This window comes from Mus musculus, chromosome 13 (genome assembly GCF_000001635.26).
Source record: "Mus musculus strain C57BL/6J chromosome 13, GRCm38.p6 C57BL/6J".
Taxonomy (NCBI): Eukaryota; Metazoa; Chordata; class Mammalia; order Rodentia; family Muridae; genus Mus; species Mus musculus.
Window position 1 is genome coordinate 43,393,517 of NC_000079.6, and position 15,655 is coordinate 43,409,171.

Below are 15,655 nucleotides of genomic sequence, written 5' to 3' on the forward strand. Positions count from 1 at the left end.
TTATTAAAAGGAAAGGGGGAGATGTTGGGAGCCGCGCCCACATTCGCCGTTACAAGATGGCGCTGACAGCTGTGTTCTAAGTGGTAAACAAATAATCTGCGCATATGCCGAGGGTGGTTCTCCACTCCATGTGCTCTGCCTTCCCCGTGACGTCAACTCGGCCGATGGGCTGCAGCCAATCAGGGAGTGACACGTCCTAGGCGAAATATAACTCTCCTAAAAAAGGGACGGGGTTTCGTTTTCTCTCTCTCTTGCTTCTTGCACTCTGGCTCCTGAAGATGTAAGCAATAAAGCTTTGCCGCAGAAGATTCTGGTTTGTTGCGTCTTTCCTGGCCGGTCGTGAGAACGCGTCTAATAACAATATATATATTTCATTGTCTATATAATTATATATTCCATTATATAGGAAGCACAAATGAATGCTTATTAGTTTCATCTTTGCTCTTTTTGGTTAGCACACAGGCCTTCCATTTGAGATGGAATTGGCTAATAGGAGCCCACCTTTCCTCATTCCTATAATTTTCCTGGTGTTCCCTTAATCTTCCCAAAGATTCTGATCACCCTAGCCCTTATGAATAGACACCCAGACTTCCTGAACCAGAATTTACAGCTGGGGAGTAGCTGTTTGTTTTATTTAGGGTTTTACTGCTGTGAGCAGACACTGTGACCAAGGCAATTCTTATAAAGGACAACATTTAATTGTGGCTGGCTTACAAGTTCAGAGATTCAGTCCATTATCATCAAGGTAGGAGCATGGTAGCATCCAGGCAGACAGGCATGGTGCAGGCAGAGCTGAGAGTTCTACATCTTCATCTGAAGGCTGCTAGCAGAATACTGACTTCCAGGTAGCTAGGAGGGTCTTAAAGCCCACACCCACAGTGACATACCTACTCCAACAAAGCCACTCCTACTCCAATATGGCCACACCTCCTAATAATGCCACTCCCTGGGCCAAGAATATTCAAACCACCACACACACCTTTAATCCTGGCATTTGGGAGGCAGAGACTAGCTGATCTCTGTGAGTTCAAGGCTAGCCTGGTTGGTCTACACAACAAGTTCCAGGCTAGCCAGGGTTACATAATGAGATCCTGTCAAAAGGAAAAAAAAAATCTATTAAAAATTTAAAACACCATTAGCTATATGCTATTGGCTGTAGTTGTACATTCGTTTTGCTGACTCGCACCTCCTAATTCTGCTGTATGGCTTCTTGTGTTTAGGTTTCATTTTCCCGGACCCTGTGGGAAAACTCTTCCTGAAGCCCTTGCTCCTCATGAAACTGAAAGGACTTCTTAACCGCCCTGTGGAAAGAGGAGAAGGACCTGCAGTACGGTATCCTGGAGTGCTAAAGCAGGGCACTAACGGGAAAAATGGCTTTATGGATGGTGAGCTGAACTCTGGAAAAATATGGAAACACCCTTCAAGCCCCAAGCAGACAATCTGTTACGTGATGGGTTTCAAAATACCAGCAGCAAATGTGTTTGATCTGGAAGAGGCTGTCAAGTCCTTCCATATTATTTGATTTGAACTGAAATATGAGTAATTGGGATTTGATATTTTTTGGTTAGTTACTGGAAGGGAAAATTTTGTAATTAAATTGCTTTAGAAGGCAATTATCCTGATTGTATGTTTGCATCTTGGGCAAAAACAGAAAAAGAGAATTAAAACCCTGAAAGTTAAACCCTCATACTTATTTTTTTGTACTTTTTTTTTGTAGAAATGCAACTACTTTTATAACTGGTAACTTACTGTATAAGGATGTTCCTCCAAGAGCTGCCCTGGCTTGGGGCTTCGTTTCTTTTCAGTGCTTACTTCCCTTGGATGTCTTACCTTAAAGAATACTGAATAACTTGCAGCAAGAAGTCACGCAAAGCAAGAAGAGGAATGTCCGAGTAGAGACATCAGAATGAGGACAGGAACACTGCAAATCCACGTTGAAGCAGATGTGCTGCCTCTAAGGAAAGGAAGTGATGGATGACCGTTGCTTCACGTCATAAGTGAAGGAGAGATAGTCTTTGCCGGAGCTACAGGTCCTTGAGAGGATGGCCTTTTTAACCTTGCAATAAAGTAGCAAGAACGCTGCTCTGTCTTTAAGCTCTACCTGCTGATGCAGCCGGGGCCTGAATGAGAGGGATGAGAGGCCCAGAAGGAAGCTGTGGCCACTAACATAGTAAATGCCCTCCTTTGGATCCAGTCAGTTCTCCAGGTAACTATGGACCTGGTCCGCCTCCCCTCAGCCCCTTCAGAAATCCATTTGCTTTAATATCTTGGGTTTCTGTCCCTAGTTACGTGGCTATGACCAAAGTACCCGAGAAAACTTAAAAGAATGAAAGAAAGGTCCATCATGTCTCGGCTCACAGTTCAGAGGAAGGCATCTCAGCAAGGAAGACCTGGGGGAGGGAATGGCTTGGTCTGCGGCTGCGCAGGAAGCAGAGCCAGGGACTTCCAGTACTCCATTCGCTTTCCCGGTTCCCTAAGACTACAGTCCGCTCCTCCCATTCAGGGTATTTCTTCCTCAGCGAATCCTCTCTGGGAACCAGCAGGCACATGGAAAAGGTGTGCCTCACTGTTGCGTTAGGTGTTTGCCGAACCCGGCATAGCCGGGTACTGGAAAGCTGAAGACAGCAAGTTGGAAACGAAGAGGTGACAGACATCGGAACAAATGCCAGAAAGGCATGCAGAAAAGCTGGGGTCGGGTGGGTTGCGTCACTTGGATGGAGGCCACGTCCTATGCAACTCGGGGACTCAGCAAGTTTATTATGGGTAGCAGAAGGAATAGGGGTTCAGAAGTCTCTATGGGAAGACTGGAGGGGAGCCATTTCAGGTTGTAGTCGCCCACGAGGAAGGAGCTGCCCTTGCTAGTTTTTGCACACACTGCCAACATTGGCACAGGAAGCCTTTGCCATTTCCCTGAACCTGACCCAGGGAAAGCTTTGCCACTGGGGCATCAGGGTCCTTGACACTGACGTGGCTGGACCCATGTCAACAATACTCATTTACTCAGGACTTCGTGGCTCCCCACAGGTGTTTGTTAGTCCAACCATGTTGACATTTAAAATGATCTACCGCAGGCAACAAGGGAGAGTTGCGTGTACCATAGGTGACAGTCATTTGTAACAAATCCTAAAAGTCCTTTGCGTGAAGGAGATAGATTATCTGACCAATTGGGAGTCTGGAGAAGTAGCCAGGCAGCATGAGGGTCACACTGGAGGTGGTAAGCTGAAGCTAGGGAGCTAGTTATAATTTCAGTGATACCTTTCCAAGGTGTGTGTCTGTGTGTCTGTCTGTATGCAATGGCTATGCGTACTGCAGGGGCCAAAGCCCTTGGAGCCCCTGGAACTAGTCATAAGTGGTTATGTAGCGGGCGGTGGTGGCGCACGCCTTTAATCCCAGCACTCTGGAGGCAGAGACAGGAGGATTTCTGAGTTCAAGGCCAGCCTGGTCTACAAAGTGAGTTCCAGGACTGCTAGGGCTACACAGAGAAACCCTGTCTCGAAAAACAAAACAAAACAAAACAACAAAAAAAAGTGGTTGTGTGCTGCTTGACATAGGTACTAGAAACTGAACTAAGGTTCTCTGGAAGAGCAAGCAGTAAGTTGAAGTTCTCTTAACTGCCGAGCCGTCTCTCCTGCCCTCTGTGACACTTTAATGCGGCATCTACACGTATGGACCATCACATGCTTTTGGTAGGTTGTCACCGGGCTTCAGTTTAACCTCTCTCAATGCTAGTTACTGTAGGGGTCTGCTGATGCAAACATTTGTTTTCTTGCAATAGGTTTCACTTTAGTTCAGGCTGGCCCAGACTTTAAGATGTTCTTGCTTCGGCTTCCCGAGTGCTGGGATTTCAGGCGTGCACTACTCTGCCGGACTCAGAGAATGTTTTTCATTTGTATTTTCTATCTGACCGAGCCCAGACGTTTCAGAGCCACCCTCCCCATCCTTCTCTGCCTACGATGTCTCTAGCAGTTCTTGTTTTGTTTTGTTTCTGAGACAGGGTTTCTCTGTGTAGCCTTGGCTTTCCTGGAACTCACTCCATAGACCAGGCTGGCCTAGACTCACAAGAGTTCCTCCTGCCTCTGCCCCGCACCACTAGGATGAAAGGCATGCACCACCACCTACAGGCCTTGTTTTGATCTTTTTATCCACACTTATTTGTTCTTTTTAAATTGGAAACTGCTTCTAAACAAGAGGGGGGGGGGGATAAGGTTTAGAAGTAGGAAGTATATATGTTAACTAACCATTTGTCGAACATATAGTGTGACATTAGAAATCAATGACTTTAGAATGGTAGAAGCAACAGCCAGGTGACTTGAGTATTTAGAGAATAGTGTAACTAAACATGCCATGGTCTCTGGGTGGGACGTTGAAAGTCAACCGTTCTGCGTAGGGGAACACATATCAGAGAGGACAGCTCATCCAAGTGCACGGATAGATTAGGGAATGAAGAATCATTTCCTACTGTATAGCTGGTAAAAGACATCACGTGGGCCATGTATTCCCAAAAAATATATGGGCAGAGGATTGCAAGGGTTGGAGGGGGTGGGGGTGGTGATGGGGGTGGGTCGTACACAATACATACAGGGATGCATCTCACAAGCAACGATGGTCATTTATTTCGTTATTTATTATACCCTTGCCTCTGTTCCATAGATCTAAGCAACCTGGGGGAGAAAAAAAAAAAAAAAAAAAAAAAAAGGCGGCGACACCTAGCAGCACGAAACCACGCCCTCTTACCCCCCCCCCCCGTCTCAGCCATGAAAAGCCCCGCCCTCCCGCGCACGCGCCTCAGCACGTTTCGCGGCCTCCGAACCAGCAGAGGGCGTAGAGAGCGCGCACCGCGCACGGCTGCTTCCGGGTCAAGGGTCAGACAGCCGCCTTTCCGTTTGCCATGGTGCAGCTCCGGCCCCGCTTGTCGCGTATTCCCGCGCCGGCTGAGGCGATGGTGGACGAGGACCAGGCGGCCTCGGAGGAGGAGGAGGCGGAGCACGGCCTGCTGCTCGCGCAGCCTAGCAGTGGCGCGGCCGCCGAGCCCCTGGACGAGGAGGAGGACGCGGACGACGAAGCCCCGGAGGAGCTGACTTTCGCCAGCGCCCAGGCGGAAGCCCGGGAGGAGGAGCTGCGCGTGCGCGCGAGTGCTCGCAGGTGCAGCGCCCGGGAATGTTGGCGCCTCGGGACTCCCCAGGCTCGGCCGGCGCTGACCCGACTCCTTTCCTTCCAGGGATAAAACGCTGTTGAAGGAGAAGAGGAAACGGCGCGAGGAGCTGTTCATCGAACAGAAGGTTGGACGCGGGACTTGTCGCTTATGTAAACTCGGCCGGGGCTAGAGTTCCCTTGCTAAAAGCTCCTTAAAGGATAGGGTACTGGAGAGGTGCAAGGGCCATTGGCGTTTCTTGGAGTCTGCCGTAATTCAAAGTAGGCGTGGAAGCACTGACACTCATCTATCCCTGACAGTAGGTCTTACAGGCTTCCAGAGGTGGTGAGGTTTGCTTGAGTTTTTAAAATTCTAGGCTGGAGCTAATGATTTCTTTTTTCGCACCCCAGAGATCTGATTTCGAGTGGCCATACCTAAATACCTTTCAGTTAGTAGCCGGGATACTTGAACGTTGAGCTACTTTGGGTAAAATGACAGGGAATGTATTGGGCTTTCTTTTCTTTTCTTTTTTTTTTTTTTTTTTTTTTTTTTCTTCCGAGACAGGGTTTCTCTGTATAGCCCTGGCTGTCCTGGAACTCACTTTGTAGACCAGGCTGGCCTCGAACTCAGAAATCCGCCTGCCTCTGCCTCCTGAGTGCTGGGATTAAAGGCGTGCGCCACCATGTCCGGCCTGTATTGGGCTTTCTAAATCCAGTCTTAATGTTGTCGGTTTAGAGGCAGCAGGGACGTATTCACAGATTGGCCCGAATTCAGGACTGTTCGAAATGAGTAACGTTAGAAGTTATCTCCAGGCATACCTGTACCTCACTTTAACTTGTCATCAAATGTCTTTATCCCCAAAGAAAAGAAAGCTGCTTCCAGATGCTGTATTAGAGCAGCTAACTACAGCTTCAGAGGCCGAGTAAGTATTGCAGTTTCTACGTGCATAAAGTCTGTAGACCCTAAGAAATTCTCCCCAAACTTAAAAGCTACACAGTGCTTTTGGAGTTCCTCAACTTTGTCTAGCAAGATAGATGGTAAGTAAGTGACTGAGAACATTTAGTGTTGCAGCAGGAACTTAAACCCAGACTTTCCTTTAGCTTGCTCTACCTGCCGCCACCCCTTTCTCTGTTCCTCATTTCGTTTAGCAGCCGTGTTGCCAGTGCTTCAAACCCAAAGCTTGAGTTTACGCCCTGCTGAATTCACTCCTTGGTACATTCTTTTTGTTTTTCTAGACAGGGTTTCAGTAGCCCTGACTGTCATGTAACTCTTGCTCTGTAGACCAGGCTGACCTCAAACACAGATTTGCCTGCCTCTGCCTCTTGGTGCTGGGATTAAAGGTGTGCACCACCACACCTGACCTTAGAACATTCTAACTTCTCAAGTCTTTTTTCTTTTAAATCAGAATAGTAGTTCCAAATTGTTGGTTACTTTCCATAATTATTCAGATCTTTAATCCATGAGGTATATAAGCAGATGTTTGTGCTTTTAGGTGAGGTCCTTCTCTTTCCTACCCGAGGTCAAGTGTGGACCCTTTCTTCTCGCTCCCTCCTCCATAACTTCCCATCTGTACAGGCCTCTGTGCTTTCTCTTCCAGGCAGTTTAGTCACTCCGTAGGTACCTGGAACTCATCCTTGGTCTCCAGGGTCCAAACTGTTGTCTAAATCTAGTTTCTCAATACTGTGAGACTAGCACCAGCCTTTACTTGATCTTTGGAATGCTAAGTTAACAGTTCTGAGTTTCTATTAACAGTGCTCAAATTTAAGTTCTGAGGACACTCCATACTAGTCAAATGACTGGGAGTTGTGGCAGCGCTGTGTGGCTCAGTGAGGAAAGATTAAGGGCAGGGGTCATGAAATCGAGAGAGGATCTTGGATACTTGTTTTGAGTACTCTCTATTGCCTGCCAGTCCCATCTTTCGTTTTTTTTTTTTTTCCTCCCGCAGCATAAAGAAATCACCAGAAAACGTAAAAGGTATGACTTGTCCTTGGTTAAGTAACTTCATGTAATGGTAAAGTGCACTTGCAGAAATTTTTGGTTATTTGTGGTCCTTAGGCCTGGCCAAAGTTGGCTTAAGCCTGTTTTCCACTATTTTCTTCAAAATAAAACCTGTACTCACATGATAGGTGGTCACCAAAGTGAGTAACTTCCATTAGGTGTTAATTTATATAAATACTACTTACAAAGTGGATCTTATTTTTTCAGTTAATTTGAAAAAGAAAAGTGAACAGCATGCAAAAGGAAGAAACTCCAAGAAAGTTAAAGTACAGAAAGTGCAGTCTGTCGGGTAATGAGTTTTGTTCCGTTTTCCCCGTGGGATGCAGTTTCCATGTAGTTGATAGTATTGGTTTACTTGTAGAAAAGTATCAGTTTTGATAGTAACAAAGTGAGATCATGTAGGCGTTAGGAGTCATAAAGTACAGTCCCTGCCTTGTTTCTGTGAGGCCCTGAGTTTGACACCACCCTAACCCCATCCACCTTAAGGACGGAAAAAGTTGGGTTAAGGATGTTGGCCAAGTGGTACAGTACGTACGTAGTGTATGGGAGCCACCTTGGGTTGACTGTCCCCAGCACCATACACTACAGAGTTATGCAGGAGAACAAGCATGTACCCTCTAATTTACGTTGACCTTTTGTATTAATCACCAGTCAGATTGAAAGCTACATGGCTGTAAGGCTTAAAGATGAAGATCTGAGAGATTCAAGGCAAGAGGCAGCCAAACACTTCATCCACAGTTGTTTATATGGTTCAGATTCCAAAAGGACTACTGGTAATTTTCTTATGGACTATGTCTGTCTCTCCCTTAGTTTCTCACAATGACAAAGCAGTGATGTGTGATTCTTCCCTTTAGTAAACAAGTTCCTGTCTCTGAACAACAAGAGGTCACCAGTGAAAAAGGCTGCAGCCCAGTTTCTGACTAGCACCTGGGGTAAGATAGCGCGTTCATCTGTTGGCTTTAGTAGTTTTTACAAATAAAAGGTTTTTGGAAGGAGGTGGGTCATGATTTTAAGTTGAAAGATCTACTTTATGTAAACTAGACGCTCAGACTTTGTTTCTTGGGTTTTGAATACCTGTTGACTGTTTTTACACCTGGAGCTTCTGTTCTCTTATAGGAGCTCAGAAACAACAAAATGCCAAGAGGTTTAAAAAACGGTGGATGGCCAAAAAGATGAAGAAGAAAACTTATAAGTGAATCAAAGTCAAGTGAAATGAAAAACCTGCATTTTGCATGCATAGTTTAAGATTACTGGGTGCAGAGAGGGTTCATTTCTCAAAATTTAGTCACTGATAAATCATTGTAACGGATCATTATAAAAATCATAAACATATTTTGTTTGGGAAAACAGCTGGTCACATTTCTTTTCTAGAACACAATTGAGTGTCCTGGAGGGAGAAGCACTCACTTAAAGAGGAATCTTCATCTTTTGAGTGGCCCCAGGAAGGGGAACAGAGACCATTCATGAAGTCTTTTAGTACAGCTGAAAAGCTATTCTGGTGTTATTGATGTGATTCCTGTTGTCAAGGAATAAGAAGTCATTGTTAAAAAGCACAGTGTAAAAAACAAACAAAAAATCCACAGAACAGGTAAATAAACATGTGTTGGAGAAGACTTCAACCTCAGCTAGTACCTTTACCTCACCATGGACGAAATTCATTGGAATTAAGTGTTTTTTGTTCTTTAAAGAGAAAGGTAGGGGTGTGTGTGTCACACACATAGCTGGTGTGTCAGGAGACAATTTATATAGATTCTTCCCTACCATGTGTGTCCAGAGGTTGTAACTAAGTACCTTTACCTGCTGAGCAATCTTGCCAGCTCTGGAACAGCTTTTCAAATTTTATTTTTAACTAGTTTGGAGGTTTTGCTTGGTTGACAGTTACCTGTTAAGTTCCTATTTTTCTATTTCCTTGCACAGTGTAAGGTTTTAACTAATGCAGTTACCTAAAGGTAGTTTTAGTCTGTAGAACTTGAACTGACTCTAAGCAGTATATGAGAACCTAATACATAAAATTCAACTGACACTAATATCTGTAGAAGTAAATTTTTAATGGCTGGTTAATTATATCGCTACATTTTTTTTAATATCGCTACATTTTTTATTGCAATATAGTACTCATTTAAGCACTTAAAAATGGAAGGTGTACAAAGATTAAATTAAGACACGGTAAATTGACTAAATATTTGGTTTTTATATAAATAAAGGTCATAACCACACTGTTGACATGTAATACTGTTATAATACAACAGTTAAACTTGTGAGTCTACAACAGAAGTCATCTGTAGTTAAACAGGAAACAAAGTTGAAAAAGACCATGTTAAAACAAAACTACTGGGACTAACAGGTTGGGATTGTAAGTAGCAACAAACATACTCACTCAGCTCCTGAGTATTTCAAGTTTTACAGTACACATTAAAAATGATTTCTTCCATCAACACTATTAATTCAAACTGTCGGATGTTTATGCATTTTGCAAGTTACACTGATTGAATGCTTACACAGGAGCGGGGGTCGGAACAGCTCCCAATTTGTAGTTTACATCACCCACATGCTAACACAAACACAACTTGTTCCATTTCCTTCCCCCTTCTCCCCCCAACAAAGAAGGCAGGATTTTTGGTTTCTTTTAGGTAATTGTTTTAAAGGATTTCTGATGATCAATTTGAACGTCTGAAATTCAGTAATATTTAACTCTTAGACAACTAAGAGGTTAAAAGATGGAAAATATTTTCTCCTAACACTAAGTTAGAAAATCATTTGCATCATGCTGTAAACTAGGAAGCAATGTAAAGCGACAAAAACCTGTCCCCAGTACATAATTAAAAAAAAATCTAAATTTCAAATCAGCAGAGCCGGTCTACTTCCATGTTGACTGTTTGCCACAATGTGAGTGTGAGCTCTTGAAGTGCATAGCTAATGTAGGTAGTCTTCCACTGTGGCAAATGCACAGGACCCAACTCCTGACCGAGCCATCAGGCCTAGACACTGTGTGGCCTGTCCCATGGCTAGGGCAAGTGGAGGTTGCTTTGGCAGATTGTGGGTTTCTAAGGAAAAAGAATTAGAAAGTGAAAATAGCAATTAACAACCATTTTAAAAATCATCTTTCAATCAGGGCCATAAAATATTTTGCTACATCAGTGTCTGAGGATCTGAACTATCTGACTAGCAAAGCAAATTGATATTTCTAAGAAAGGTACTTGGGGAATGGAGGTACTTTTTTTAATTTTATTTTTTGATACATGGTCTCACTTTGCTTTCCTGTCTGTCCTGGAATTCAGAGATCCTTGTTAAATATATATATTCAACCTTTTACTTCTCAGTGAACATTGATGGAAAATATGTAACCTAGCTGACATCTGAGGTTGAGATAAGGAAAATCTACCATCCATCTACTTAGGCATGGCCAGCTGACAGTAACAAGAAAAGGCAGTACCAGGTTTTCACTCAAAGTTTCCAGTGATCATACCCCACCCACCCCTATAGATAAACTCCAGTGAGGGCTGTTGTGTTGAGCTGCCTCTAAGGTGTGCTCAGAAACATTTTTCAGAAGCAAGTGAAGGCCTGTCAGAGTACAGAGCAAAGCCATCCTAGAGTCGAGGAGGTTGACCTCTGATTAGTTCAGATACTTAAATAAATAGAATGTTCTTGGGTGTTAGGCATTATTACCCTCAGACATTCTGTAGACCAGGCTGGCATCCACCCTCTGAGTGCTGGGAGTAAATGTGCAGTCATTACAAAGGATGGCGTGAACTAAGGGCAACGGGACCCAACTCACATGCTAATATTTCTATTTGGAGATGGTGTCCAAACTTTTGAAAAACTAATCAGTCCTCTGCTGGCAAATTCACAGGGGCAAAACCAGTACCAATGGCTGCCAAGCCCTCTATCCAATTATCTACAACCTCAGCTCAGAGTTTACAAAAAACTCTCAAGGAATGAAGCATATAGAAAATAAGAGCATGGAGCAGACTGGGTCAGAAAATACAGTCTAATTAAAAGTGGTCTGAGGGCTAAGATTATTGAAATACTCATTTATTGATATATACAAAGGGAAATGTTTTAAGAGTTATAGGAAGTATCTTTGCTCACTCAAGTGAGCACGGGGCGGGGGCATTACTAGACTGACTAAAGGAGGCCTCTGCTTTTAATCATCTTTAAGCTTTTAAGATATATACAACACACAGTACATTATGCATTACATATGTCTGCTCATGAGTAGCAAAAAGATTGTTTAAATTTATCATTTTTAATACAAATATAAGCATTCTTAATAGATTCCTCCACCCCACCCTAGGTGTAACTCTGTAGTCCCGACTAGCCAGAAAGTCTCTTATGTAAGACCTGCTGGCTTCAAACTCAGAGACCTGCCTGCTTGCCTAGAGTTGAAGAACTCAAGAAATTAAAAGACACTACAAGAAAGGTAGCCACTCAGAAACTCATTGCCTAAAACAGCAATCAGATATTATTACATTACTAAAAAAGCAATCAGATATTATTACATCAGCTGTGTTAGCAAAAATAAGAAAATGTAATAATATCTGATTATTATTATAAAAAAGTTCATTGCCTAAAACAGCAATCAGATATTATTACATTTTCTTATTTTTGCTAACACAGCTGATCTTATTTAGCCACTGAAAATACAACACACAAACCAAATTTGTATTATTCTACACATAAATCCTAATTTAAGAAACTAACACAAAAGCCACTATTCTTATACAAATGGCAGTATTGACCCTTATCACTGGATTAATGATAAATACAAGCACTCCATCCATGGCTTCCTTTACATTTCTGTAAGATGAATATTAGCCTTCAGTCCAAGTATCAATGTCTAAATTACTCTTTACTCACCTAACGGTTAAGATTCTAAACCTCACCAGGCCAAAATTCAGCACAAACTTCTAAACTGGATTGGAGTCTCATTTTACTGGGGAAGTCAAGACTATGAAAGTCAGATGTAAAGTAACCCTTGATCTAAATTACCTCTGAAGAAAACAGCTTAGAAATTAACCCTGTGACATTTCATAGGCGTGTAAATACAGAATTTGCATAAAAGTATTCAGTATGCAATTACTATTTACATCACTGCAGTGACAGAGAAACTAACCAGACAGCGTTCCACTTCCCATCTACACCGACAAAGCCTTACTACTGACTCGGCCTGCAAATGTTTGAGTGCAGGGGTTGCTGGTACTGCTTATGTCTTAAGCACAGGAGCTGTGACATGGGAGCTTCAGCTACCCTTACTCCTTAGGGTGACTCCAGCTGTGATTCCTGAGTTACCTGAGTACTCCCTTCTAGCCTCACTTTCCTGTGGAGCAACTATCACAACTCATTGGAAACATGCCCAAATTTCTTTTACAGCAGCCAAACCAAGTTTTGCTCAGTCTATTAAACATAGCTACTGACAGAAAAGTTCTGTACCTTCCTATATTGTCAATATAGTCGCCTTTCTCACCTGAGCTAGTGAAGGTCACCTGTTAACTTGGTATTTCCTACTTCTTCCACAACTTAGCCCTAATGACATACACTTGGAAAAACAAAAGGCTATTCCCCAACCATGTCCATATCCTCTTCTATACAGGAGCAGCAGCAGCTTAGGCCAGGTAGATGAGAGAATTTAGAAGAAGAATGAATGCCTGTGATTCCCATTCCCAAAATGGATAGAGTGCCTTTTCAGTATGGTTTTTCATTTAGACACAAAGATGCCCAAACACCTTGTTCTAAATGGAAAGACTCATTAGTATTTATATATATGCAGGCAAAAACTTTTCCAAGATACATTCCAGAATCCACCACTTTATCAGAATCCATGTAATCTGTTCAGTATGGAGGAAATTTTCTGCTTTAAAAAGAATGATACGTCACTACTATTTTGCTGAAACAAATATTAGGACAATATCCTCTCAACTCCTGAGAGCGTGTACCTGAAGTCTAGGTGACTTGCTTTAGTTACTTACCTAATATTGCACTGTTAAGAGCTGAGCACACAGGTTCTCTCTGAATTGGGTCAAGCTGATTTCCAACTGGACTATTCCAAGGATCCGAATATGCTAGTAAGCTGAATGCGTCCTGTTGAAACAATGTCAATGTGTTCACAGCAGCTCCAGGTTGAAAGGTTAAGATAGTCTTAAGACACTGGGTGATTATATCCTTTAAACTTATGGTTTTATGTTTCAGAACACAGCAAAGTCTAACTGGCTTCCACTTTTCGTGTTTATTTCTGCCATTCCTCCACCACAAGCAAACCGGGGAAATTAACCAGTTCTGAAGGAATGGGCTAATACGAAGAAGGAAGAGACAAACGTCCAGATGCTTTCTCACATGTGACCTCTGATATCAATTTGACACCAGGGGATAAGCCCTGCCTTATTTTTGGACAAATATGGGCACTGAAGAGATTTCATTGACTACCATCTCAAGTTTAGTGGTAGTAGAATATTAAAGCCAAGATGGATCTTGTAGACTCCAGTATATTATTTCCAGCTATCCTGAAGCAATTTGTCTTACAGCTTTAAAACAACTGGCACATAGCTTCCTCTTTACTCTCCTTTACTTTACCATGGGAGGCACATGCTAGATTCAGACACTGCTTCAAGTCCAAGCTGTACTACTTGCTAGCTTTGTGGCCCTTTACCAAAAAATCCCAGATTGTCCTAAATGACAGTTTCATCATCGGACTGTGATTTTGGGTGATTACAAAGAGAAGTTATTACACAGAAAGAATTGTGTGAGAACCAATGAAATTAGCAATGTCCTATGGTGGTCTGAGTGAGAGTGACCCCTGTAGGCGATGTTTGAAAGCTTGGTACCCAGTTAATGAACTGTTTGGAGAGAGTTAGGTGTGCTTGCTGGAAGAGGTAGTTACTGGGATTGAACCTTGCGATTTCAAAAGTCTGCACCAAAGCCCAGTATCTCTGCTGCTGCTTGTGGACCAAAGATGTAAGGCTCTCAGCTGGCACTCCAGCACCAAGCTGTCTGCTTCTTGCATGATCATGGGCTAACCCTCATGTGAACCAGCCCCAATAAAACTGTAAGAATTGCCTTGATAATAGTGTCTCTTCATAGCAACAGAACAGTAACTAAGACAACTAAGGCAGTTATAGTATTTTTGTATTTGCCAATTCAATAGCCTCACCTAGAGTAATATTCCACACACAAGGGAATAAATACAAAATGGACAAGAGACTGTAGTGTGGGCTGGAGAGATGGCTCAGTGGTTAAGAGCACTGACTGCTCTTCCAGAGGTCCCGAGTTCAAATCCCAGCAACCACATCTGTAATAAGACCTGATGCCCTCTTCTGGTATGTCTGAAGACAGCTACAGTGCATTTACATATAATAAGTAGATCTTTAAAAAAATTAAAAGTGACAGCAGTGCAGACAGACAAATGAAGGGTTGTAAACAGAGGTTGCAAACTTATAAACTGGGAAGCACAGCACCCTGAAATGACGAATGCTACAGTTTCTGAAGAACACCTAGACTAGCTGCTCAAGCACATTTCCCTTATTCAGCATTACTGCATGTCTCTGCTAAAGCAGGTTCGAGGGCAGGGAAATACTTCTTGGTCAGTTGTATTCAGGCTTATGTCTTCCACACAGTCCGTGATAAAATCTGAAGTTAGTCTGAGGCTACAAAAATGGAACACACATGCCTCTAAATACACACACGACTCATCCACTGGCTTTTATTACTGAATATTTCATTGAGGTTAGACTGCCCAATCACAATGAGAGTTCTAGAAACACAGAAGTTTCTTAATATACCAGTTAAGAGTTACTGGTAACTACTCATAGGTATAGGATATAAGAAAGCTTCTATGTACCTGTATGGTAACAGTAACTGCTCTTTATGATACTAACCATGATTTTGTGTCCAACAGATGTAGTTCTCTTGCTTATCCCACACTCAACCTCCAGCTTACTGTTTAAAAAACAGTTCATTATCCCACAGAGCTAACTTATTAGTCATATTATTTCTAAGACTCTGATCAATACTAATTTACCCTGCAAACCACAGCCATCTGATGAGATGTTGCATCCCCACTGTGCAGCTACATTTTAAATGTTGCCAAGACTATGGCCAATGAGCAATTAGTACATAGACTCAAATTTAAACTAGGCATGGATCTATACCCTGACACCACCAAAAAGACAGAAATTCTCAACCCCCTTTAATATTTAAAAATAAAAACTCACAGAAATGATAGCTGTAATAAATTATTGTTGGCCAATATTTTACATTTAAGGCACTCAAAGATCACCTCAACTGCTTTCACCGGAGGTTGGTATTCCCATCCTACAGATTTTATCTGAGGCATCTTAGTTTAAGATGAGAGATGAAGATCACACAGTATTGTAAGACAGAGTTACTGTCTACACATCAATAAGAGCTAGAATTTTACTTGTAGTTTGGTGAGTACAGACAGGGCACAAACATCAACAACCAGAACCTCATCAGTGCTTTTAGCATTATTTCAACTGACTAACGGTAAACTGAGGCTAAGAGATAGGAAAAAAA

General features: G+C 42.6%; 3 protein-coding genes across 7 annotated transcripts in view; 2 read left to right on the forward strand and 1 right to left on the reverse strand.

Annotated features, from left to right (window-relative positions):
- Positions 1-1,687, forward strand: part of Sirt5 (sirtuin 5) — a 29,815-nt gene extending 28,128 nt beyond the window's left edge. For all 4 annotated transcript variants that reach the window (NM_178848.3, XM_030247388.1, XM_030247387.1 and 1 more), the window contains exon 9: positions 1,221-1,687. In NM_178848.3, the coding sequence (NP_849179.1) occupies positions 1,221-1,296 (76 nt within the window). In that variant the 3' untranslated portion in view covers positions 1,297-1,687. The remainder of the gene's footprint in view (positions 1-1,220) is intronic.
- A 3,172-nt stretch (positions 1,688-4,859) lies between these two features.
- On the forward strand, positions 4,860-9,342 carry Nol7 (nucleolar protein 7). The gene is made up of 8 exons (NM_023554.2): positions 4,860-5,142; positions 5,219-5,279; positions 5,995-6,053; positions 7,077-7,105; positions 7,337-7,418; positions 7,781-7,902; positions 7,984-8,061; positions 8,246-9,342. The coding sequence occupies exons 1-8, from the start codon at positions 4,889-4,891 to the stop codon at positions 8,323-8,325; spliced, it is 765 nt and encodes a 254-aa protein (NP_076043.2). The 5' UTR covers positions 4,860-4,888; the 3' UTR covers positions 8,326-9,342.
- Ranbp9 (RAN binding protein 9) overlaps positions 9,157-15,655 on the reverse strand; it is a 78,611-nt gene continuing 72,112 nt past the window's right edge. The window contains exons 13-14 of one of the 2 annotated variants that reach the window (NM_019930.2): positions 13,096-13,207; positions 9,157-10,173 (exon numbers count right to left, since the gene is read on the reverse strand). In NM_019930.2, the coding sequence (NP_064314.2) occupies positions 10,043-10,173; positions 13,096-13,207 (243 nt within the window). In that variant the 3' untranslated portion in view covers positions 9,157-10,042. The remainder of the gene's footprint in view (positions 10,174-13,095; positions 13,208-15,655) is intronic. The other variant, XR_001780794.2, reaches the window with a different exon arrangement.